The following is a 25,821-nucleotide window of genomic DNA, read 5'->3' as shown; positions in this document are numbered from 1 at the left end:
ATCTATCAATTCACTTTATTTTTTTGTACACTGCTCATTGAAATTAATTAATATTCGAGATTCACGTACGATAAAGAAAGGTACAAACATATAATATATACAATAATTATGCGGGTAAATATTGTAATGTAGAAACGTTCAATAAGTGAAATGCAGAGTTGAGCACTTCTGATCGTAGTATTGAGAGAGTTCGCCAGCTGGTTATCTGAAGGTCACTGCCGGCGCTATATACAGTGTGTACTTACATCAGAAGTTGGACAAGAAGTGGCAGTAGTATAATGCAGGAAGGTGAACATATACAGAAGGACGGACACTGACAGTCGTTGTGACCCCAGACCATGTGAGCAGCCCAGGTCCCGGCGCTGTGCTGGGCTCGGTGGGGCGGGCGCGGCGGTTGAGTATCATTCAGGAAAATTTATATACACATATATGATAGAAGGTACCTCTAGCTTCGAGGAGAGTGACAGAAGACAAAATATAATATATACATTTTTTTCCTTATGATATAATTGCATACACAAAAATAAAGGCCGAATAGAAAAAATATACGTACAAAATATTGAAACCAACAATATTACCTTTTTTTTCTTGTGTATTTACTTACATCAGACTGTATCTTAAGTCATATACAAGGTACTCTTGAGGAATTATCTTTCGTATGGGTGCCAACGAGTGTATGTGTGTACGTACGAGTCGATCAGGTGAGCTGTGGGAATAACGCGGAGACTGAGAGGTAGTAGGTAACGTGCGGGGCGGGAAAGATGTGACCAGTACAGACAGCTTGGGGCGACATCTGCGACACCGCGGCATCGTGAGCACCGTGCCCACGAGGCGAGGGAAGGTTCACACGTCAGCGAACTTAGAAACTTTAGAAAGTAAAATTCCGTATTACTTTGAGGAACACGAAAGTCACTGCACTCTGTCTTGATATACCCAGGTCCAATGAACGCGTATGTTTAAGAGACATTCCTTGCACCACACGAGTAAAGTATAAACCTGATATGCTTGTCCATCAACATGTTTAATGTCTTTGTGATTGATAAGTTTATCTCATTTGGAGAATTCTGATGATCACTCACACCATGAAGTCATCACAACTGGCAAACACGGCGGTCACTGTTCACTAACACTATGGGCTGACCAAATATAGGGAGTATTTGTTCACTTTGTACTAACTCTTAAGAGCCGTGATATGAGAAATTGTGATTCACAAGCATCTCTTCCCCTGTTCAGGCTGGAAGAGCATGGCAAGGGTCCTTGAGATATGCCTCCGCCACACTTTCTTCATAACATCAACACACTCGTTTCTGCCATCAGCGTTCCCATCTTTTCAAACGTTCTTTTTCCATAAGTTGCAGTTGTCTTCGTTGTATAAAGTAGGGAAGTGAGCATTCGTGTATTATACCTCCTTTCTTGAGCGTCATTACAAGTATTCACTGACGAATATTTTCTTGTAATCGGGTTCCTGGCGATGCGCGGGTGTCGGCGCTGGTGGGGAGGATGTGTCGTTTGTGTCATTGTAGGGCACGGCTGGTGTGCACGACGCTCTGTCCAGCACGTGGAACAACTCCTCCACCGACAGCACAGAAGGATCCTGAATGGTTATTATTCCGTTTCTCCGGCGATTTTTATCCATAATAGCGACCTGCATGCCCACGCCATTGGTGCCGCTGGTAGTGGTGATCCCGTGCGTGGGTCCCGTGTTAGGAGTGGAGACTATGGCAGATTTCTTGGCTCTTTGCATACCTTTGGCACGCTGGATCTTGTGCTGTCTTTTCACCTTGCTCCCACTAGTCTCCGGGGCTCGCCGCTTCTGGTATACTTCATGCAATGCTCCCTCGCTCTTCCCTTCCATGACTCCATTACTGCCAACAGCCGCCAGGACAGACAAATCTCCCTCTGATCGCGAAACTTCGACGGAATAGTGGAGGCTAGTGCCGGCTTCGTCCTCGGCAAGGTACAGGCGGTACAGACTCAGCATGGACTCGCTTTTCACGGGCAGGATAAACATCATTTCTTCTTCCTTATCCACGTTGGAGTCGAGACGATCCAAGTCATTCATCGACAAGGACGACGATCTGTGCTTGCGGGAGAGTGTTCCGTCCTGAGTCTTGTTATCGCTCTGCTTGTTCATGCGAAGGTCAAGGCTGTCCACAGGCCCACGCTCGCGAAGATATTCTTTCTTCAGCTCCAGAGTATCGCACTGAAAACCAGCGTTGTAATAACCATTTGTATTTGTGTCTTCACTATTATAGTCTTCGTTGACTTCCTTACTCTCCGCAATACTGCTCTCGATGGTGGCAGTGACCTGAGAAGACGAGGACCTGAATGATGAAGCAACGGAATAAGTGGTGGAGGTTTCTGTAGTGTTGGTGGAGAGGTGGTAGGCATCCTCAGAAGAGCTGTGGTGAGCCTCAGGCGGTAATTGGGCTGGTGGCCGTTCAGCCCGAATCTCGTTTCTGTTGTCATTACTGTGCACGTGACTTTCGGTCGCGTAGTGAACTGGTTCAGGGCTCAATGTTGAACGAGGATCGTGGAACTCAAAGTCATCATTAGCCACAGTGGTGACTGAGGAACATCTCTGCTCGTCACCCAGGAAGCCATCGCTAAGGGAGGACATGGATCCGAAGGTCTCTGAGAGTGTGGCATAGATGTGGTCCTCCTTCAGTGAACTGTCTACGCTGTCCACCTGCGGGGGCAAGGAGAGGATGGGTAATTTTCTCTTTATGTGATGACAATATTACAAACTGGCAAAACGGACAGGCCTTTAAAGGACATTACGATTCTCTAATGGAGATATAAACGGTGCACATCACATCTAAGATATATGACTTTTGATATGCTTAATTAACTTGAGATGCCTTGCCGTGTACTTACCTTTGCTAGAGGATCTGAGTAGATGGGGTCCTGACTGCTGGTGGCGGCTGATCCCAGTGACTCTGTAGGTTCCCGCGGGTAGTAGGGCGGCCCGTAGGAGTCTCTGAGTTGAGGTTGCGTTGCGTTGCCCACTAGACCTCTGATTTCCTGCGATGACACTCCCATCTTCATCCCCGCCGCTCCTCCTGTAGTGCACAGAACGCCAGATACTCATTAGCTTTATTCTCAGCACGTGGGTGGGTAGAATGACACTCCGCATACACTGTTTAATTGGTGTTACATGATGGAGTATACGCACCTCGCCTGTAGGATGGCAGGATCTGTGTGGGGTTATCGACGTTCATATTGAGGAGAGAGGAGAAGAGTGACCCGTTGGTGAGAGGGAAGGACTTTACCTCCTCCTTCGGGAACAACCTGAACGGCCCCTCTGCTCCTGCTGCTGGAAAGAAGAAAAAACGATGAAGTGTGTGTGTGTGTGTGTGTGTGTGTGTGTTAGTCAGGCTCTCTCACCCACCTCCCAAAGTCAGACCCTTCAACTCGATTGGTCTGAAGGGTCACTGAGTTGGATGTCGATGCTCATCACGACCACCACCACCACCACCACCACCACCACCACCACCACCACCACCACCGCCGCCGCCGCCGCCACCACCACCACCACCACCACCACCACCACCACCACCACCACCACCACCACCACCACCACCATCACCACCACCACCACCACCACCACCACCACCACCACCACTACCACTATTTCCTTATAGTCTTCTTCTTCCTTTTTTTTTTTTTTTTTTCTTATTCCTCCTCCTCCTCCTCCTCCTCCTCCTCCTCCTCCTCCTCCTCCTCCTCCTCCTCCTCCTCCTCCTCCTCCTCCTCCTCCTCCTCCTCCTTCTCCTCCTTACCATTATCATCACCATCTTTTCCACCGTCCTCCTCTTTCCCTTCTCTTCCAGTTCTTCTCACGTCTCCTCCTCCTCCTCCTCCTCCTCCTCCTCCTCCTCCTCCTCCTCCTCCTCCTCCTCCTCCTCCTCCTCCTCCTCCTCCTCCTCCTCCTCCTCCTCCTCCTCCTCCTTTCCCAAGACCACCGCCACGACTACCATCGCCGCTGCCACCCACGTGGGGACCATCACCCACACTATCACGAGCACCATCAGAATCACGGCCTCCAATATACTGGGGGAGTGCGTAACCCTATCGGCGTGTTATCGGGCGTCACAAGTTCCCACACTGCCATGAAAGGACGTCCCTTGAAAACATAGTAGTAAAGGAGAGTAGTAAATTCGCTGGTTAGTATAAGACATGGGTGAAGCTTATGTACTGTAAGGCTAAGAATGTGCTGGAGATGAAAGGAATTATGAATGCACCAACTCTAAGCCGCAAATTTTCAGATAAGGGAAATTGTACCTAGTTTCTCATGCTTTTTCTTTACTAACTCTTCCTTTTGACATTTTATTCTCCAAAAAATACTTAACAAATCTGTAGTCACACTTTTTTTTCATTTAGGCATTTTTAAAACTTATCACAATTTTCAAATAAGGAAAACCGTAACTATGTTTTTTTTTTTTCTTGCTTTTCACTACAAGTTTCTCCTTTTGACATTTGATTCTTTAAAACAAACTAAACAAAATATGAGGTCACACTTTTTTTCATATAGGTCTTATGTATCTTTTTCTTTTTTGCCAACATAACTATAACTGAGTGGGTGGAGTTGGATAGCATTGGGGTGACTGTATAGCCTCGGGTTGCATTGCTGTGGCGTTGATGGGCGGGACTGTGAATCGGTTTGGACAGATCCTCAATAGGCGTCTAATGCTACATTCTTGGGCTACACAGTCATAGGAGCACCGGCGCCTGGCGGGATAATCGAGGTGCTCACAATCTATTTTTATCGAATTAGGGACTGGATGCGCTTGTGCGTGGTCCGTCACAGCCAAGGTCGGGCCACAGCTCACACACAGGTTACAGTGAGGGTCAAGAACACGCTGACGAGGACAATATAGTGCCTCCTGATATGCTTGTGTGTGGGAGCAAGACAGATTTACGCTCGGTCACCTGTAGCTTCATAGGAGGCAGTGAGACAAGACTGCGTTGCCTGTTCTCCGCTAACCGTGGGAGAAAACTTGTATGTGGGACGTGAAGTGTAATGACTGAGGCCTCGCGAAGTGCTGAATGCAAGTGACGCAATGCTGCTTTATCAATGTTTTGTGGAGCAGCTGAATCATCCGTGATTATTGCTGCTGTTATTCTAGTTAGCAAAGTCGGTAGTTGTAATAGTAGTAGTAGTAGTAGTAGTAGTGGTAGTAGTTGTAGTAGAAGAGTAGTAGTAATAGAAGTCATAGCAGTAGTAGTAGTAATAGTAGTAGTAGTAGTAGTAGTAGTAGTAGTAGTAGTAGTAGTAGTAGTAGTAGTAGTAGTAGCAGTAGTAGCAGTAGTAGTAGCAGTAATGGTTGTGATGGTTAAGAACAATGATGATATATGGTCATGATAAAGTTGCTGATAAAGTTTGAAAATATTTCATAATGTGAAGAAAAAAGGAAATAGTGGTTATGGCGCAAGAGGTGATGCAGCCCATGTGCCATTGACAAGACTGGGAGTGAAGTACAGTAGTAAAGTAGGTGGAACAGATTGATTGTGTACGTTGGCTTAGGTAGAAGAAAAAGGGAAGAGAATGGCTGGATGGGGTGTGCTAAATACTGTGAAGATAATGGATTGGCAATTTAAATTCTTCCTGCACTCTTAAGCTTTCTGAAGGGTCAACCAAACAAGGCACGGGATGAGATTCTGAGGAGGGACATAAAAGAAACGAAAGGACGACAAAAAAAAAAAAATGCTTATAATCGTGGTATTTGGCGAGCTGCCATCAGGTGACTAAGGCTCCCTAGCAAACACCGGAGCTGCGCGTCACTGGTGCACTGATGATGACCATGATGGTAGTTGTGCTAGTGGTGGTGGTAGTAAGGGGTGGCGAGGATTGCAACGATGGATGTGACGAAGAAATTTCCGTATATTGATACTAATTGATATACCCATTTTTCCCTTAGGGCTTTGAGTCCACTGTAAAGTTGTTTATTAGAAGCGAGGTTTAAACCTGTGATGGAGTGGTGAAATATACAGTATATCATTATAAATTATACCTTCGTTTTGGGATTGCACTATTCGCTACTCTACTGCGTTTTCTGTGATCGAAGGTGAAGGTGAATATGTAACAACAAGGTGATTCTAAGCTACCGCTGAGGCTTTTGTTTCGCGATTGCCTCTCAGTCACGGTAATTAGAGGTAGTGGTAGTGGTTACCGCGCTACATAAGGTAATAAAACTACTACTACTACTACTACTACTACTACTACTACTACTACTACTACTACTACTACTACTTCCACTACAGTGTTCTACATCAGATAGTAAGCCTGAATTTCCATTCATAATCACCCTCCATCCGCTGGCATCATTCACGAATGAGTCATATCAAGGCCAGCACAGCACATTGCCTCACTTCCAAATGTGCATTTCACAGTCACATTTCTCCCTACTTGATAATAAAAAAACGCATGGTAACGCATTTCGTAACCACGGTATGACTTTGGAGTTATCTCCAGCCCTCCATTCCCCAGATCGAAACTCCTTAATTAAGAGTGTGGAGGAGTGGCTGTGTTACACCAGAATCACTGGAAAATAAAAACTTGTTGCATTGACCTTGGCCAGCACCAAGACCATGCCCTCACCGCACCATTCTCCACCCCTCATAAATACATTGCAGTAAATACCAATGCAGATTCAGCATTCATCCGTGAACACTTTAATGACGTGTTATACATTAAAAGCATGACGCAGATGTTAAGAACATTCTTTCCAAAGGAATGTGAAAGATTTCTTCCACTCCTGTTCAAGTTCAAATAGACGTAGCATTGGGCTTGCTGTGAGTCCAGTCTTGAGATCAAATTTTTTCATAAGGGCAACAAAATTCTCAAATATGATGAAAAATTTCAGTTGAGCTTACTGTTAATTCTTTCAGTGTACCGTTGTAGTGGAAGAAAATTAAAAAGTAAAGGTATGTTCAACTTACCATTGTATTTGTGGGGTTGTTGTTTGTTCTTGCAGCAGGATGATCCCGCCGCCTCGCTGAAGGTGGCATCAACAAGCCCGAGGACTGGCGGCAGGAGCAGGCCCTCAGCCAAGGACAGCCACAGAGCTATGTTTTCCACGGGCCAGCCAGGCAGGAATGTGGGCATGAAGGTCCCCACCACCGTCAGCCCCTGTGTTGGGAGAAAGTCAGGGTGTTAGTACCGAGGAGTGAGGGAATGTCAAAACAATGGACTAGATTTGTGAAAGAACCTATTATTTGTTATTGTGTTAGGTGTATGCTTCTTTGTGTTAGTGTGTTGTAGTGAGATCACCGTGAATGTTGACTCACTATATCATTACCGTGTAACGTGAGTGAGGACTCGATTACGCACGGCCGTATGTGGTAATGACTAGACAATGATCAAATGTACAATCATGTCAAGGAAATACGCGGAGGAATGGAATGTGCGGGCAGCGTGTTGAGTTACGCAAGGAAATCTCAAACCCTTGTTGTGATTCCCTCCTCCGTCGTCACACTCGCCGCTTCCGTCACTTGGTGTCTCAACCCTAGTGATGCAATGATCCTCTTCTCCACGAACACCAACACTGCTAACGCTGTTCCAAGCATTTCACAAAGCCAACAGTATTTCCTGTTTATTTGTCTTGTTATTTAGTTCATTGGTTTGACCGACTGTTTTGCTATTAAGTCAACAGTCGAAACTAATACCTTTCAGTTATTTTCTTTAAGATTTGTCATTTTGCGCATGGCTGTGGTGATATATACTAGTCATTTTTACGTCCTGGTATAACCGCATCAAAAAAACTGTATATTTTGATATTCTTTTATATACCATTCTTAAGATGTGCGTGCGCTGTTAGGCCTATGTGATACGGCACAGAGGGCGTGGCCTGTGCTGGAGCGGCCAGATGGTTCGCTTATCGTGTTGCCTATTTAAGGTCCATGTTATCCTCGCATGATAATCCACCACAATCACAGGTGTTGTCAAGTGTTACCTGTAGGCGACTATAGAATTCTTAGCCGATACTCACAAACCTGTTTAGGCCTGAACGGGACTTTAATGCGAATCCCGCGATGTTAACAGAGCCATTACCTTGACTTCTGTGTCTCCTCCTCCTTGGACCCACGCCTGTGCAACAATTAGCTTCATACCCATATATGTGCACGGTAATGTTTCACTGAAGGACTGTGCAACGTGAGCATAGTAATTCATCCTCCTCGGAATACCACTGTAGAGTAATGTGCTGAGGAACCTTCATTAGAATTGCCAAAGAATCCCAGACACCAGGCAACGTGCAGGCAGCCCTGGTGACAATGGCTGGATAAAGCTGCCCTTGGACTAATGCTAAGGTCACCTCCCCTGCAGTGTCCCGACGCCTCCCCCGGTAGTTCGTGGCAGGACATTATGCATGGCCGAGGAGTCATTGAGACACACGACAATCCTCGTTAATGAAGCGCCAGTCGTTGTTCAGTCATGACTCGCAGCGAGACGGATGCAAGAGGCAGATTGGCGTGGAAGGCGTGGCACGGTGTGAGGCTTGACGAGAGAAACTGGGAGATTCATTATTTACTTTTGCTTTGAATGGAACAGCGGATGTATCTCAAGACACAGCGCGGCTTTCCTTATACCTCTCACACTGAAGCATAAAGTCGTCAACATCTCTTTTCACGTGCATTTCAGAACCTTGTGAGACTTTTTTCATATTTCCAAACTTTGACATATAAGTCATATATTCTTATTGGTGTACTTATTAAAACACCAATATTATGTACTGCTATGTGAATAGCATTTTCATTAAAGTATGTTTTTGCTATATTTGCTGAACTTAGCTACTTTATTAGTGATGACTTTAGGGAAAAAAAACCCTGCAGCAGTGAAAAAGTTTGAGGTGCTCCTGTCTTTTCCTCTCGTGGTGAAGCAGCAAGTGTAGCGCGTCAAGAGTGAGGCGTCCGGCGTGCAGGGTGCCGCCGAGATGGATGGGAGAGGGAGGAACGTCAGAGCGTCGGGAATGAGGAGTCTTTCCGTATATGGCGGCCAAAACCAACAAAGGTAGCGGGGGACGCGTGTGTGTGGCCGTCCAGCCGGGCCTGCCTGGCGGCGGGGCGACTCGCTGCTCCACAGCAGCTTGCCATGTCCAGGGTGGGCGCCGCACGTACACGGCCCATCAGCGTCTTGGCGTTCCCAGAGTTCCCAAGTGATCAGTTTACCTTCGCTTTTGTGTTTAGTGGGCGTGTGTTTTAATACACGTCCCTGTACATCTACCTGACGTATGGAAATCTTTGAGGAGAAACTAGTCACGGTCTGGCGGTGCCAAGTGGGCCTCGGCGCGTTGGAACACCGTCACCGTCGAGTGCTCTTCGCCAAGGAGGGCGGCGGCGTGATGGACGAGGCTCCCATAGTCACCTCCCTTCCTCCCTCTCTCCCGGCACGCCCCCGCACATGGCCACTCTGCTGGCTGTTGTTTTCACCTCATGTAGCCTTCCAGGCATCATCATAGAACACAAGTCTCATAAATTACATCCATACCAACCCTCCAGAGAAAATGTAGAGACATTATTCATCCTTACGAGCCGACTTTTCCATTGGAGGGGCGGAGACTGAGGGTGCGAAGTCCTTACAGGTTCCGCCATCCTCATTCTGTCAACACCTTCATGCAAATTTTACAATAAACCTCGAACCATTATTTTCTGGTCATTATATTCAACCCCTTCAAAAGATTTACTATCAATGCAAAATATGAAAATAAGTGGTGAGGTATCCAAATATTTTTATTGAGTTTGTCAGTGATGTTCTTATTATTCGTAGTCTATTCTTTTCGTCTTTTGTCTGTCTCCTTTCTTCTTCCTTCTCTCATTATTATCATTATTATTATTATTATTATTATTATTATTATTATTATTATTATTATTATTATTATTATTATTATTATCATCATTATCATTATTATTATTATTATTATTATTATTATTATTATTATTATTATCATCATCATTATTATTATTACTTGACAGATGAAATCTTTGAGCACATAGAGACACTGGTGGCCATGTTGCAAGTCTGAAGATTTAGAGCTACAAGCGTTAATAATCCATGAGCGACACTCACAAACAAACGAGCCCCGCCCTGCCTCGCCCCATCCCTCCCCACTACTAACCTCACTGGTGCTTCTCTCCTCTCTCACCCCCTCTTCATTAGTGGGTCTCTAGGTGTCGCATGTTATGAATTGCCTAGATCGCACCGATGATTAAGTTCCTTCTATATTAACTCCGCAAATAATATTATATTCCTTCGCTCACTTCGTTTGATTACTCCTTGAAGAGAACGAGGAATCTGGTGTTTTTCTCCATTATTGGCCCAAAACTTGTGCTCATCCTTGCAACGCCTTCGAACAGTCTTCAATCAGTCATAAATGGCCTGCAGTGGATGAATCTAAACATGTCAATATGATAACTTTCACTTTTTTCTATCTTAGCCTTTGATAGATACTTGGTACATACTTTATTTTGTATATACGTACAACATGGAGTAATAACTGTCTTTTTTTTAGGTATTCTCTTAAAACGTAAAAGATATTATGGAATTTATTCATCTTCATTTCCTTTTCACTTTGTTTCATAATTCAGTGTCTTGTCTGCATGTCCTTATTTTCTCAAGACTTCGAATTTTACGTGGTCGACTGTGCCCAAATATAATTATCACCTTTTTTTTTATCTACACAGAGACCAACTCAGCCACTGAAGCGTCCACTCAGCTGCGGCTCTTGAGAAAATAAGACATCTACGCGCTGGTATGTATGTGTGTGTGTGCTGATGGCTGGGAGTGTCAGCCATGTTTGGGATTCAGCTCTGGTTGGTCACGATTAATTTCTTGTTTGAACAGGAGTGTTTGTTGCCGGACCGTCATGGAGAGAGTGTAGGCCTCGGTTGAGTTTGAGACGTACCCTCTATCTTAACTCGCAGACAAAGGAATAGGACTCTCCAGACGATGCTGTTTTCTGGGTATCAAATGTAACAGATGCTGTATGCGGGGGGAACGTCGCGCTAGTGAAAAATATGAGTTTTTTTTTTTTTTTTTTTTTTTGTGATATTTGCGAACACTAGATGGGATGTGGTGTAAATAAATATTTTGCCAATAAATATCATGCGGGCAACCAGTACAATGGAGCAAGTTTACGTCTGCTCAAGGTCTGTATACATTACGTAAGTCGAGTTTACATTCCTCTCAGTTTCGTTTCGTGCAGTGTTTTCATCCTTTGTGTACCAACTTTCCAACATTGCCAAATCCACCGCTGAGAAAAGAAAAGAAAAAGAAACGTGGCAAACTTAACGCATCACTCATTTCTATTCTCTAATGCATTTCAAAAACTGCGCCAAAGGTCATTAGCTATACGCAACGTTGTGGTCTTCAAGTAACGGCAGGAACACAAGTACAGACAAGTGATAAAAGGAAAACATAAATTCTAACCATATTTCGGAATCGTCTTCTTATTAGCTTTCATAAACTAAGCAGATCCTCAATGTCTTTCTCGAAGCAGCAACTCCCAGTCGTAGTGAACCAGGCAGTGTTTATGATTCTGAGTGAACGCCACACGCCCTGCTTTTCAAAACTAAGGTGAACGCGTCTCCCTCCTCCCTCCATCCTGAGTCACACACTAATGGCCGTACTCTAAGCTCGAAATGCGCTCAGTTCACACTCATTGCGGTTAATTTTATATTTTTCTTTTTTTTTTTATGTGTGAGCAAGGTTATTTTATGCACTAAATAAAGAAAAGAACAAGGTTATGTGTATTTCAGTCGAGATGAAGTACTTGTACTTCTATTGAGTTACATAGTGTCCGCTTCTTTGTCTGTCTGTCACATACTACACCCACAGATCCCATTTATGTTTAATTTGGTTTATTCTACCAGTTATGCGAATTATTTTTCTGTCGTGTTATTCTAGTTTAATGTCATTACCCATAACTTCAATGGTAAGGAAAATTTATTACAGATATTACATTATTTATTTTTTTTTTTCCAGAAGCTTCAGAGAAAAGCCCCCCTATATTATTTCATGTCCAGTCTTACAAATGAGCGCTAGGGTGAAGGCTGTCAGCGTGAGTGTCTTCTATTTCCTCCTATTTTTCTCTCTCTACGCTACTCTCTTTTCCTGCTAGTACTATCTAGTGTGTCAGCTGGCCTGCATCCGGCCTGCAAACTCTCACAATAGCGGCAAATATGATGATTATTTGGTGAAATTGTCTCTGTGGAGCGTTGTTTATAGTCTCACCACAAGGAGCGAGTGGTTGGAAGAATCACTGGCCTTCCTTTATGAGTGTTTGTGAGGCCATGAGTGAAAGTCTGAAGGATGACTAAGTGTATGAGAAGCGAGGAGGAAGGGAAAGGTGGCTGTGTTAGCCAAATATTTGACTCCACTCTTTGAATGCTCTCGTCCATGTAAATCCCATAAACTTAGTAGTCACGCGGAAGCAAGACCGAGTGACGTTAATGTCATATAATAAGATGTCGGTGAATACGTTGATATGATATGTATTATCAATCTGCGTTACTTTTCCACTTACAAACACAAGAAGGCCAAGAGCTAAAGACTTAGAGTTAGATATATAGAGAATACCCCGAGCACTGAATTAGGGGAACTCGTAATAATATGAGGTGTATATTAAATATTTATGTAGATGCCCGTGTTTAGTTTACATGCAATGTAGGCGTGAGCTGCGAGTTCCTCATCCCGGATCCAAGGAACTATAAGCCATCCATCCTACCAAGCGGTGCAATCACAACACTTGGTAATAATAGAGTATCCGTCACGTAGCGCCTTGTTCTGGCCGGGCCTCTTTCCCAACACTACCTCCCCTATTCGTCTATCAGGCCAGGCGATAGCACAGGAGAGAGAGGGCGACGAGCCGCTGCCTCCCCTTTAGGAGACGATGACTCGGCCAGCACCCGCTTGCCTGGAGCGCCTCTCACGCCTCATTGGAACCGCTCCCAGCATCTACTTTCATCGGAAACAAGTCAGGCTTCATCATCATTACCAAGGGATTTTGTGATCGAGCAGTCAACCTTTACGTACAGTGTTTGATACCACCACCGACCCGCTCACCACATCTCACCGTAACAACAAACCCTCACCCTCTGAAGGACCCTGGCATTACCAGTGGCCCCGGAGATCTTATTATGAGGTGCCTTTTCGCGCTCACATCACGGTGGTTTCAGCGTACGCAAGCGTGACTCACGTGTGAGATAAAGTGAGCCACTGGAAACATCGGGAATGATAGGTTGGTAATTGTGTGGGAATGCCTGAGAACGACTTAGTGAAACCAAAAGTGAGGTAATGGTGAGACTGGCAGAGGTGTTTGTCTTGATGTGGGTGCTGAGTTCGATGGCGCAACAGCAAAGGGTGGATGGAGATGGAAAGTGGAAAGCTGGTAGGTAATGGCAATGGCGGTTTCGGGACTTGGTGAGGAGGAAGGACGGGATGGTGAGTGTATACATTGTGGTGCGGGGTGTGTGGCCAGTGGAGAGTTATCTAGATGGATTGAGTGGTAGGGAGATGCACTTAGCGGAAGAAAAAGATGGAGTAGAGAGGAGAAGTGGTGGTGGCAGGAGGGTGGAATGGGTGGAGTCTTGCCAGTGGTAAGGGTGGAGGTGGTGGACGCCGCCCTTAGTCTCCGCCCGTCTGTTTATGGGTAGTCAGGTCCCCAACACTCCAGTACCTCCCCACCAGCGTCACAGCCCCACGGACACCAGCAAGCAAGCAATTAAGCACCTGGTCACAGTCTTCCTCTCACAGCTACACCTTCAGTCTCTTTCTCTTTGCCTCCTTATCTCCCTCTCCTTTCTATTTCCTGTTTCTCATTGTTTCTCATCGTCTCTCATGTTTTTCTCAATTAACTTGTCTTGGTATGTTTTTTTTTCCGTCTTTTTTCGGTCTTGTCTCTGTCTTTCTTCAATCTCTCTTGTTTCCTTTCGTTATCTTTTTTTTCTTTTCTTCTCCTCTTTGATACATTTTTTTCTATTTTTTTTTATATATTTTATCTATCTACTTCCTATTATTATTATCATCATTCCCCTACCTCTCTCTCTCTCTCTCTCTCTCTCTCTCTCTCTCTCTCTCTCTCTCTCTCTCTCTCTCTCTCTCTCTCTCTCTCTCTCTCTCTCTCTCTCTCTCTCTCTCTCTCTCTCTCTCTCTCTCTCTCTCTCTCTCTCTCTCTCTCTCACAGGAGGAATACATTGCGGATGCAGGGTAAAGAGTAATATGATATTAGCCTGAGCCGAATATTTTTAAAAGGTTATTGCTCTTTTCTCTGTGTCTAGAAGCCCAAGAGATGAAGTAATGGCGTGCTTTTCAATATGTTTAGTACACACACACACACACACACACACATAGTAATAACAAAGCGCCTTCATGGTGATTATAGGGTGATGTAAGTGGGCACGACACAGGCGGGGCATTCAGGGGCATTCAGGGACGGTGGTGAGGTGCCACAAGGGGAGCACCAGGGGCCTCACACTCCCTGCTGTTGTGTGCTGTGACTCATTCTCACCGACCGTGCCTCAGGACCTCATAAAGCCTGTCCATGTGGGAAATAAAAAAAGGAAAAGAAACTCGTTCGTTGGTAAATACTGTCAGGTTCTCGGTAAACATTTTAGAAGTTACCCCAGTCTACGAGAGATCAAATTCGCCGCACCCACCTCCGTCCTGGGCTGTGTCTCACCCACGCGTCTCTGCAGTTTCGTTTTGTCAGGCTCCACATACACTAACGTCAGGGGTGAAGCAGTAAAGTGTGGGAAATGTCTGCGTTCAAAGGCAAGAGACCCGGCACGCCAGTCACATTCTCGCTGGTACACGTCCATCGTACAATCGTGTGTGCAACTCCCTGACGTAATGTGTTTTGCCTTCATTGTGTCAGGGAAGAGCTAATGGCCGTGCATAATCTTATAAATCCGCTTCAGAAATTGGAAGTGTGCGGATACTTAAGTAGAGACTGTCTGCCTTAATACTAATGGACTCTTGGCCTCGTCTGATGCAGCAATCTGGCAACAAGTATTATGATTCCAATTCAGTTTACAGTGACTCGTATATTTAATGCTTAGATGCCTTTCTCCCCGCTGCTTAGAAGGAATACATACAGGAGCGGAAAACATTATACGACTTAGTCTGGGAATCTCTTCTTTTTATCTGAGAACAAGTTCATTTCCTTTCGTTTTGGATCATTGCTTGTTTTACTTGCAGAAAAAAAAAATTCTTCCTTTCTCACATGTGAATGTTTTAAAAAAGTATGTGAATTAATTAAAAAGGTAAAGAAAAGAAAAAACAACGGAGAAATTTCACATAATAATGCATATCGACAAACTAAACTGTGTAACATTGTTTTAAAGAAATTTGTCTCGCACTTCCGCTGCTCTCCAGGCTCACTTCCTCCTCGATGAGATTATCGTCTGTGTCATCCCCACCTGCACTGCCTTGGACTTCCAACACCACATGGAATTTACTTTGAAATATTACCTATTCATCTCACCCATCGATATACTATACGCATTATCTACACACACACACACACACACACACACACACACACAGTGGTTAGAGGCACACACACACACATTCCCCGGCCGGGTGGAGATATTTGGTGTGTCACGTGTAGCCCTGTTCACCTAGCAGTGAGTAGGTACGGGATGTAAATCGAGGAGTTGTGACCTTGTTGTCCCGGTGTGTGGTGTGTGCCTGGTCTCAGACCTATCCCATGATCGGAAATAATGAGCTCTGAGCTCGTTCCGTAGGGTAACGTCTGGCTGTCTCGTCAGAGACTGCAACAGATCAAACAGTGAATTACACACACACACACACACACACACACACAAAGATTTACAAACATGTTTTATACTAAACTCATGATTTTCCACCAGATGTGAGCGTCCATTCTACACCGCGTGGGTTTGCGGTTAGAAAAAAATACAGACTTGAGGATCGTGTCTGTGAATGTTGCCTGACACAGCATCCTGTATATATGTAAAGTGAAGCGCTAGTCTTTGTTGTTATTTATATGATCGTGATGTACATAGACTCCACTAAACATTGGACACTATGGAAAATATTGTACATTGTATATATTGCACGTACAGTATGTTGTATATTATGATGATTGCCGCCATAAAGAAGATGCGAGGTCATGTTTCCGAGAAAATCCTAAAAACACAAAATAAAGACCAACAGGTTTCGTCTGCAAATCTCCACACAGAAAATTTGATAGTCAAGGAAGTAGTGACAAGATTCTGAGGAACAAAAACAAGGCCACATAAACACTATTGCCTAGCCATTTCTGGATTTCAACATATTAATGTGAACTTGTCGCTTCAAACTGTAGCTTGCATAATTTGATTCGACAAGCTGGCATTTGCATTTAACAAATTTGCGAAGAAGTAACGACGCAAACCCCAGTGTGTCGGGTCTGTTTACTCAGGCAGCGAGGCACAGCCCTGGAGATGAATGGCGAACTACCCCTGATCGAGGACACCTACTGTGCATCGATTTTAAGGCAATCAAATTCATCTTCCTCCTCGACTTAATAAGCCTAGTCTATTCCGTGCACTCCTGGAGCCAAGATAGTAAGCCTTCTGACTTGCCTTAGTCAATAGATCAGGTATGGTGAGAAGGGCGTGTCGTCTTTGAAACAAGAAGGTAGACAAACATGGAAGACACGTGAGATCGAGCCGTGGAAGAGCGATGGGGTGGCGGCAGCAGGTGGTGGAGAGGAGTCGAGGCGGAGACATAGTGTTATAGCTGAGGAAGTAATATTGTTAACCCCTTCAGTGCTATGATGCGTTTTCATATTCATTCTGCTTATAATTTAGTGATTTTATGCAACTTCAGAAACTTATATGGGGATTAAAATAGTGTAGATTCTGGCCATTAGTCTTCTGACCTCCATAGACCCTTCCTAATGTAAATACAATCGTCTAATCATACTCAAACTCATGATAAAAATGCGTCCCAGTACTGAAAGGATTAGGAAGGGATTAGGAGTGTGAACAGAATGGTGATAAGATGGAAGACACTCATACACCCTCCCTTGTGTAAGTCGTGCTATGGTGAGGTGGCCGGGGTGTGCTGGCTCGCTGTGGCTCCCCGCTACCTTCACACCACAGCGAGTTAGCTTAATTTCCCTTACACGTGTCGCGTCGTGGCTCTAAACATTTTTACCACTGTGGCTGTGGCTGACTTAATGAGTTTGTCGTTCGCGAGTGACTTTGTGGGTTGTTTGGCGACTGGGCGGTCAGTAACACGCTGGGCTGGCGTCCACATGCCGTCCAGAAGGCCACTTACCGGACCTAGGTGTGTTGTTGGTCGCGCTGTATTTGTTCACATATTTTCACCAAGCCAAACAAATCTGCTGGACTAGTGATTATACTAACTGAACACTGACACTGGTGCTGTTGTAAAATTTATGTCAGGCTTACACTAGAGAATTAGTAGACTCGAAGATGCCTCAGAAAAGAAAAGAAGAAGCTAATCCAAGAGGAAGATGGAAAGGACGAGAGAGAGAGAGAGAGAGAGAGAGAGAGAGAGAGAGAGAGAGAGAGAGAGAGAGAGAATAGTGGTTGACCTCACGTTCTACAGGTTTCGCTGGAATGATCATTAGGAAGACAATATGAGTCTGATGTACGTGTTTTTTTCTGCAAAATTTATCAGTAACCTTGCAAAAAAGCGTTATCGTGTTTCTTTTCTTTCCATGTCCCCGAAAAAAATTTAACCTCCTGTATTACTGAGACGCATTTTTACCTTAATCTTTTTATGTGATTAGACGATTTTATTTGTATTAGGAAGTGATTTGTCGAAGTCAGAAGATTAATGGCCAGAGTCTTCACTATTTTAATCACCCACATAAGTTTCTGAAGCTGTATAAAATCGCTAGATAGAAACCAGAGTGAATGTGGAAACGCGGCATGGCACTGAAGGGGTTAAGGCTGTTATAGATTTTGAAGGAAAGTTATTTTTAGTATTTGAGTAAGAACATATTGATCAGTTAACTGTTCTAGGGAATTAAAACTTACCTAGATATTAGTAGTAGTAGTAGTAGTAGTAGTTTTAGTAGTAGTAGTAGTAGTAGTAGTAGTAGTATCATCATCATCATTATCATACGCGGAAGATAGGTGAATGATTGAACACTTTTGGACTGATTATACTGGTAAATCATTCCTCGCTTGCGTCCTCCATGGTTCCCGCGGCATGGAAAGGAGTGAGCGATGTGGTTTGGACGTGGCCGGCACACTCATCAACAAAGAAAAAACAAGGCAGCGGGAAATGATGACCACAAACTACCTATGTTTTATGTATTTCTACATTTATTTCCTGTCCTTCAGAGTACTTTTTTCCCCATTCTATTCGCGGTCCGTACGTAGGCAACATCTGTTATACATGTGACACAAGTGAAACATGCTGAAGAGTCGCTCCCTGCTGCGTTCACTGGTCTAGCCCTGGAGCACTGGACTCCCGGCGTGCTGTGGGACTATCGGACCAGTTCCAGCTTCTCTACCCCCCACCAGGACAGAGGATGAGGCGAGCCAGGACCAACGCTTGCCCATAGCCTGGCTGCCCCGCGTCATTGACCCATCGTGACGGCTCAGTCTACTGTAGTGTAGCCTCAGCTGGCCGGCGTGGCGCTGACTGCAACTAATGTAACTGCAATGGGAAATGGATTTATGCCGTGCAAATTGCCTATATTAAGTAAGTCTTTAGCAAAAACCAGTTTGCCTTAGTGCCGCTACCTGCAACCAATGGAGTCATAGCTGAAGCTGAACACTCGCCCTGTGGATTCCTTGCATGGCGTTACCACCTTAGCATTGCGCACCACTCGGCCACCGGCCCCAGGGAACGTGACCCCGACTGGAGGTCTCCCATGTAGCAGATTTCTCCTCCCACAGCACACACTGTTCTCTCACTCAGCGCATAGCATTACACTTCCCTCACCCCATATAGGTCCTTGCCATTGCCATTCCCTCCTTTTAGCCCAGAGCGCCTCACTCTTCTCCTCCCCCTTAACAAGAAAGATTCCATCATCCTCTATCCTCCTCCCTTCCTCCCTCCCAGATTTAGTCTTTATTGCCAGCCTCCATAACATAATTCTCTCTCTCTCTCTCTCTCTCTCTCTCTCTCTCTCTCTCTCTCTCTCTCTCTCTCTCTCTCTCTCTCTCTCTCTCTCTCTCTCTCTCTCTCTCTCTCTCTCTCTCTCTCTCTCTCTCTCTCTCTCTGATAATTATTTTTTTCCATCTCTCACTTTCACAACACGCCGACATAAAGAAGTGCAGTTTTGTGATAATTATTTTAGGTTTTTTTTTCAGATTCCTTTCCAGTGAGGGAGTTGCCAAAGAACATATTTCTATATCATGAACTCTATAGATGGTTAAGCTCATGTTGTACAATATTTTTTTAAGTATTTGACTGTTCTTGCAACATTCTCATTATCACCAGTAACATCACCACTCGACGAATGATATCAATAACAATAAAAGCATCACCACCATCACCACTAACAACAACAACAAGATCAACAACCTATTTGCGATACACAAGTTCGCTCTCCCACAAGTCCCTGTTCCGGTATGCATGCCGAGGGGTAAACCGCCTTCAATACACTCGTAAGCAATGAAGTCCAAGTCTGGCATCGCATTCCCCAGGTGTGCCACGCTGCGCTGCCCCGCCGAGGCCACATGCAGGGCTCCGACAAGTTACAGAGCACAACATTCCGCTCGATGGACTTGTTTGCCAAAGCTTACCCCGGAGCACCTGCCGTGACCCCGCTGCCTTGCCCCCTCCACCCTCCCTTCCATCCTCCGCCCGCTGAATGACCACAACTAAGTTTCTTTTGGATATCTTGAATATGTATGTTTCTTTTCTTTCCCACAGTACTGTTTATCCATAAAGCCAGATAAACAGCACTGATTTGACTGTAGTAAGCTTCAGTCTCTATTTGTATCCAGCAGATTAAGTGTGCTGCTATAAACGTATCCACACGCATTACCACTTAGCGCCATTGACTTTAATGCTTTCGATATGAACTGTGATTTTTTCCTTCATATTTTACAGCGTTGGCCTGCGTTCAGTTTCAGGATTACTACCATTATTGTACTTTATCTCATCCGAATATTTCAGAGGCTAATGGTGAATTAATTAGCAGCGAGCACAGCCGATTGGAGAGGTGATGACGCGGCTTGGGTTACTGCGCGGTGAAACTCCATCTACCTTTCGTGGCCTCATCACGCTAACTTGATATTCGGTAATTTGATATCACAAGTGAACGACCGCAGTTAATGAGATGACTGCTTTCACTTTCTATTCCTCAGACTCGTGAATGCTTCGTGAAGTTTAGGTGACGCAGACCAGTATGGCTATCAATGGTGCGCTCACGTTTCATGGAGCACGGCGGGGACGGGGCAAGGGCGGACGGTACAGACTGGAGGAGGGGAGGGTATCGGGAGGTGTCGGCGGCGTGAGGAAAAGCATGAGTAGGACACGAAAATGAATTCCCATCTGAGAGCGTAGAGGGGAGAGGAAGCGAGGAGAAAGTCAAGGTCAGTGTGGGTGGCGCAGGTCACGCCCGAACTAGGTCATCTCCGCCCCAACCCACCGCCAACACTTTCTACCCACTGAGCGGCGAGGGGCGGACGTGGGACTGACGGGGATGCAGGGGCGCGGAGAAACTAAGACCCCCGGTGTGTCAGTACGGAAGCAGAATTATTTCAGCAGGAACCTCGGTAAACCCAGAATAAATGCAAGGAGGAATTGACGGAGTGTTGTGAAGAATCCGCCGCCAACTACAACAAAGAGTGATCATCAAGTGAGATTACTCCTTGCGGCGCCTGAAGGGAGAAACCACTCCTGGGGGCACTGCTGCAGGCGACAGACACACACACACACACACACACACACACACACACACACACACACACACACACACACACACACACACACACACACACACACACAAGCTATGACTAAATTTCATTTAAGAGAGAGGTTTCAAGACATTTATCCTTTTTTATTTTGCCTAGCCCTCTCGAACCTGCAAGGGAACTGCCAACTAAGTGGACCTTTTGTTCTTTTTACGTTGCCATTGTTCAGTTTTCTCCTCTTACATGAAAAAAAAAGGCTACAAAAATCCATGAAATAGTGCTGACCGTCTTCAGAACAGATATCAGGTTCCTCCTCATAACACTTCACGCAGCCTTGTTCGGTAAAGAGAACCTGAGAAACACTAGAGTCACTTTGTAGACCTGATCCCGGGGTGTGGTGAGGTGATGTAGCTCATTCACCGTTGCTTAACTGGATTGACGTAGTTAGCGCGCCAGGAATACCGATACAGCGAGACTCCCGCAAATGATGGTGTGGGAAAGGAAAGGAAATCAGACATGGCAAGTTCTTTCTACGACCTTTATTTTTTCTTTTCATCTTATCAGCCATGAACTGGAAGCCTTTTTTTTTTTTTTTTCCTTGAGCTGGACACCGTTACTGACTCAAAGAAACGCTCCACATTCACAAGTCAAGAGGAATTAAGCATTGATATTTGAAACTGAAGGATTGTTGATCTGGATTTATCACAGATTTATGGCCTTCATAAATCAAGAGTTCACTATAAATATTTAATGACTGCCACTAATGATTTATTGCATTTCTGTCATACTTATGTACCGTGTAATGTATCTACGAACGAGAAAATTGTCGAATGCTAGCAGTACGATTATGTATTTTTGTATATATATAGACGAGGAAAGGCGTAACAATATTAGGGATGGTAGTACGTAGTTGTTGAGAGAGTGCAACGCCGGCCATGAAGTGAGCCTAGCGCGGTAAACCACCAACACCTGCTCCTCGCCGGCTGTGCACACCAAACACTCCCACCATCTCCATTACTTCTTTACCTCCTTTGTCGGATGTTTCAAGACAATTTGTACTCATTAAGCAACACAGAGACCTACAACATTTTTTACTCGTAGAACGGTAGTTAACCTAAGAAATTGCTCTTGTGACTAAATTGTACTATTAGCCAAATCCGTGTGGGGTAGAAAGCTGCTGGTTCAGAGAATGGATGATGTAGGGTTTTCTTGTGTGGCTCTGCTGTGGAATCAGCCTCGCAACAATAGTTGTAAATGACACCCTTGAGTGGTCATTTACATAGTATCCTTTTTTCTCCTCGGTGATTACACATATATGGCGCGAGGGCGTGAGGGCGACGAGGAGGCCCAGAAGCTACTCCGCCCAGGCACATTCCTATGTGCGTGTTTGTGGTGCTGCTGGTGCGGGAAGCCAGTGGTGTGCGCGAGACACAGCCAGTTAACACACTAGGGACAGCTCTGACCTTACTGCCGAGTGAAGGTGTGTGTGTGTGTGTGTGTGTGTGTGTGTGTGTGTGTGTGTGTGTTTGTGTGTGTGTGTCTTTGGGCGTTGGCTTGACCTTTGTAACCTTTCACCTGGTGTCCCATCAACAGGCGCCGTACCCCTCCCTGTTCCTTCTATCCTGCCCGCCACGCGGCACTGCCGGCGTCGCGGAACCTGCCGGGCCACGGCGATCACCACTACTGTCTTGATATCATAAAGTTTTTTGTCGGTGAACCAGGAAACGCCCCACCGCCCTTTTCCCAGCGTGGCCCTGGAGGTTGTTATTACACAGAGAGAGGAGACTCACCCTTAGCCCTGCTGAAGGGTGCAGAACGCGGGTGGCGGAGGGTGTGGTGTAACCCCGCGAGAAAGGTGCACGAGGTTGAGCAAGGCCTTTGTGCACAAACTCTACCTTTCGACCTACCGACAGAGGGTCTTGTGATGAGACAAACACGATTATTTCCTCTTAAGGGCTATGATTATACTCACACTATTGCGCTCCGATACATTCGTGTCTGATCACATTTTGTCAGTAAACCGAAGACCTAACTAATGGCACAAATATTCCATATACAAGTACGTACATATTATTATACGCTCGCTGTCACCCAAAGACGTGGTGGGGGAGAAGGGCAGTGGGGAACGGGAACATTCAAACATACGTACGTACAATTATGGCAATACAATTACTTATGAAACAATAGAAGGTAATAGATAAAATCCCTGCTTATACTTGCAAACCAGCGAAGTTCGAGGAAGTGGACGAGGCCTCTTAACCTTACCGTAGCACCAGGAGTCTTATTGGCCCATTCCCACCCTTCTGTGCCAGGTGTTATGCCATCAGACTAGGCAGGTCACGTGAAGACACACCATAACTAACAAAATCTTTCCCATCATTCTAAAGCGGTGGATTTAGTTTCATGGTGTGTGAGACACGTAACGCTAACAACACGCTGGCGAGACATATGATCGTGCTTCGTGGGTATAAGCATGTGTTTACTGCAAGCAAGTGGTTGTCTAAGTAAAAGTATCCCAGGTTCGTATCCCCCGTCACCTCGTCACCTTTACCTCCCACCTCTCGCTTTCTTCCTTGTTTCCCTTTCTGTGGTGTCCTTTGCGCTCTCTTTTTTCTCCACTTTGTCAAATCAAACTCTTCAATTCCAAGAGTTTTATGGTACCATGAGCAGTTCTTATTTCTCGATTCTAAGTTACATTTCTTTCGTTTGTGTCGTTCTGTATTAAGCATTCATGTGCATATATCATCCCGCTAATCCTCCTCTATCACATATAAGCAGTCTTTAAACAAAATCAACTAAATTTCTCGCACATTTCTTAGCTTCCTTTTATATCTGTTTGTTTACGACCTAGTTCACAAGCCAGCACTCGAGTCCGCCGTGCCAGACCAGACCCAACTCCACGCTTGTCCCACACTGTCTCCTCGTAGGCAGAAAAAAGAACCTCACACGTGGCTCATCTTACACCCAGACTAATCTCACGCCTCAGGTACAACCAAGTGAACGTCAAGAAAACCTGTTACATGGCTGGGGGTGGGAGTGGCAATGTTGTGAGGGAGAGAGACAGAGGGAGAGAGAGACTGGAGTAGTGGGGGGAGGAAAAGAGAGAGGAAAGAGGGAGAGAAGGTGAACGGAAAAAAAAACAAGAGGAAAGAGAGAGGAAGAAAAAAAAACAGGTAAAAGGTAAAGGTTGAGAGGCGAATGCAGGAAATGATAACTTGAACGAGAGCAAGTCCAGGGACAAGCCGGATGTGTGTGTGTGTGTGTGTGTGTGTGTGTGTGTGTGTGTGTGTGTGTGTGTGTGTGTGTGTGTGTGTCCGCCTCCACTGCGGTGCGTTGCCCTTGTCTGGTCATCAGGTCCGCCTCCATCCTCACGCCTACGTAGGGTCGAAGCGGCAGGAGCAGGGAGACAGCAAATATGTAGAGTGAGGAACACATGTCAACTCCCTCCCGCATGCACAGACTCGGAAAATAGGGACGAGTGTTATGAGCTGCAAGATTCGTTAAGAGCTGTTCATTGTGAGGCTGGTCAGTAAGAGAAGCGTGATGTGCGTGTGGAGTAACAAGAACCAGAGAGTAAAGAAAGACGGACAGACAGACAAGTGAGCAGTGACAAACGAACTAATAAAGAGAAAGAAAATTGTATTTGAATAACTTAAACCATGTTACTTACATCTTGTTGACGTTTTAAGAGCAACAACGAGTGGTTTTCATTATTTATTAACACACACAGTTTCCTCATTTTATATTTGATTTTTACTTCATATTACGAATTCTTAAAATCGGCACCCTCTTTCATCACAGGAGGAAAAAAAGAGAGGAAAAGAAAGCCTTGGGACAGTTGAAGAGGAGCAAGACAGATGAGCGCTGCGTGAGATGCGTGTCCAATACGATTTTGCAAGGATGACAAAGAAAGCGAAAGAGGAGGAAGAAATCACTGAAATCTGGCTCAAAGTGGAGGACGCGACAGTGGCGGCGGCGTTGGCAATGTAATGGTGATGGAGGTGGTGGCGGTGATGGTGGTGGGTGGTGGTGGTGGTGGTGATGTCGTCTCCTTCACAGCAGAGCAACGACATCTTGGCTGGGAAGATCCTCTATCTGACCTTGAACGACAGTGATCACGCGCGCTCCCTGACACCAACAAACGATTGACTGGTGATCCTCCTTGACACAGGAGATGAGGAGTACCTGACACCACCACCATCATCACGAATAACAAAAACAACAACAAAAACAACAACAACCACTACTACTACTACTACTACTACTACTACTACTACTACTACTACTACTACTACTACTACTACTGCAACTACTACTACTGTGCTATCCCTGCCAACACCAATAACACCACCACTACTCTTGACCACCACCTCCACCACCATCACCACCACGTTTCTTGAGGGAAGCTGCTGAAGAAAACACACCAAACTTTAAAATCCATGTATTATCCAACCAACGATCCATTTTTCGCTAGACAGATTGCACAACACGCACTTCTTAACTCTTACCCTTAGAAACATGTAAGGTTGAGACGAAGTGAAAGGCAAGCTGAGAAGAAGAGAAAGAGGAACACGGAGGGAGGGAGAGAGAAATACCTGAACATTACCGCCAGACATAAAGGGAAGTAAGACTTATAGTAAACATCATAATCAACGTAAATTTAGGAGATTTGGCTGACGTAATGGGTGGCGTTGTGGCGATGTGTGTGTGTGTGTGTGTGTGTGTGTGTGTGTGTGTGTGTGTGTGTGTGTGTGTGCGGGCGGAGTTTATGGTTCAGAGAAAGTGGAGTTTTGAGGAGGTACAAAGACTGACATTTAGTTATCTACCCTCCACGGATTTGTCCTGTATGAGAGAGAGAGAGAGAGAGAGAGAGAGAGAGAGAGAGAGAGAGAGAGAGTGTGTGTGTGTGTAGGAGTATCACTATCATACATACATCACTACATACTATTACTACCACTATATTACTACTAT

General features: G+C 45.2%; 1 protein-coding gene across 2 annotated transcripts in view; it reads right to left on the bottom strand.

The window, feature by feature from the left end:
- Positions 1 to 25,821, bottom strand: part of LOC123503973 — an 82,982-nt gene continuing 57,161 nt past the window's right edge. Inside the window, exons 3-6 of one of the 2 annotated variants that reach the window (XM_045254144.1) lie at positions 6,943 to 7,132; positions 3,176 to 3,313; positions 2,878 to 3,062; positions 1 to 2,689 (exon numbers count right to left, since the gene is read on the bottom strand). In XM_045254144.1, coding sequence (XP_045110079.1) covers positions 1,424 to 2,689; positions 2,878 to 3,062; positions 3,176 to 3,313; positions 6,943 to 7,132 — 1,779 coding nt within the window. In that variant the 3' untranslated portion in view covers positions 1 to 1,423. Of the gene's footprint in view, positions 2,690 to 2,877; positions 3,063 to 3,175; positions 3,317 to 6,942; positions 7,133 to 25,821 lie in introns of both variants that reach the window. The other variant, XM_045254143.1, reaches the window with a different exon arrangement.

This window comes from Portunus trituberculatus, chromosome 15 (assembly GCF_017591435.1).
Source record: "Portunus trituberculatus isolate SZX2019 chromosome 15, ASM1759143v1, whole genome shotgun sequence".
Classification (NCBI taxonomy): Eukaryota; Metazoa; Arthropoda; class Malacostraca; order Decapoda; family Portunidae; genus Portunus; species Portunus trituberculatus.
The sequence above is the reverse complement of the archived record's forward strand: the minus strand, read 5'-3'. Positions and strand labels throughout refer to the sequence as shown.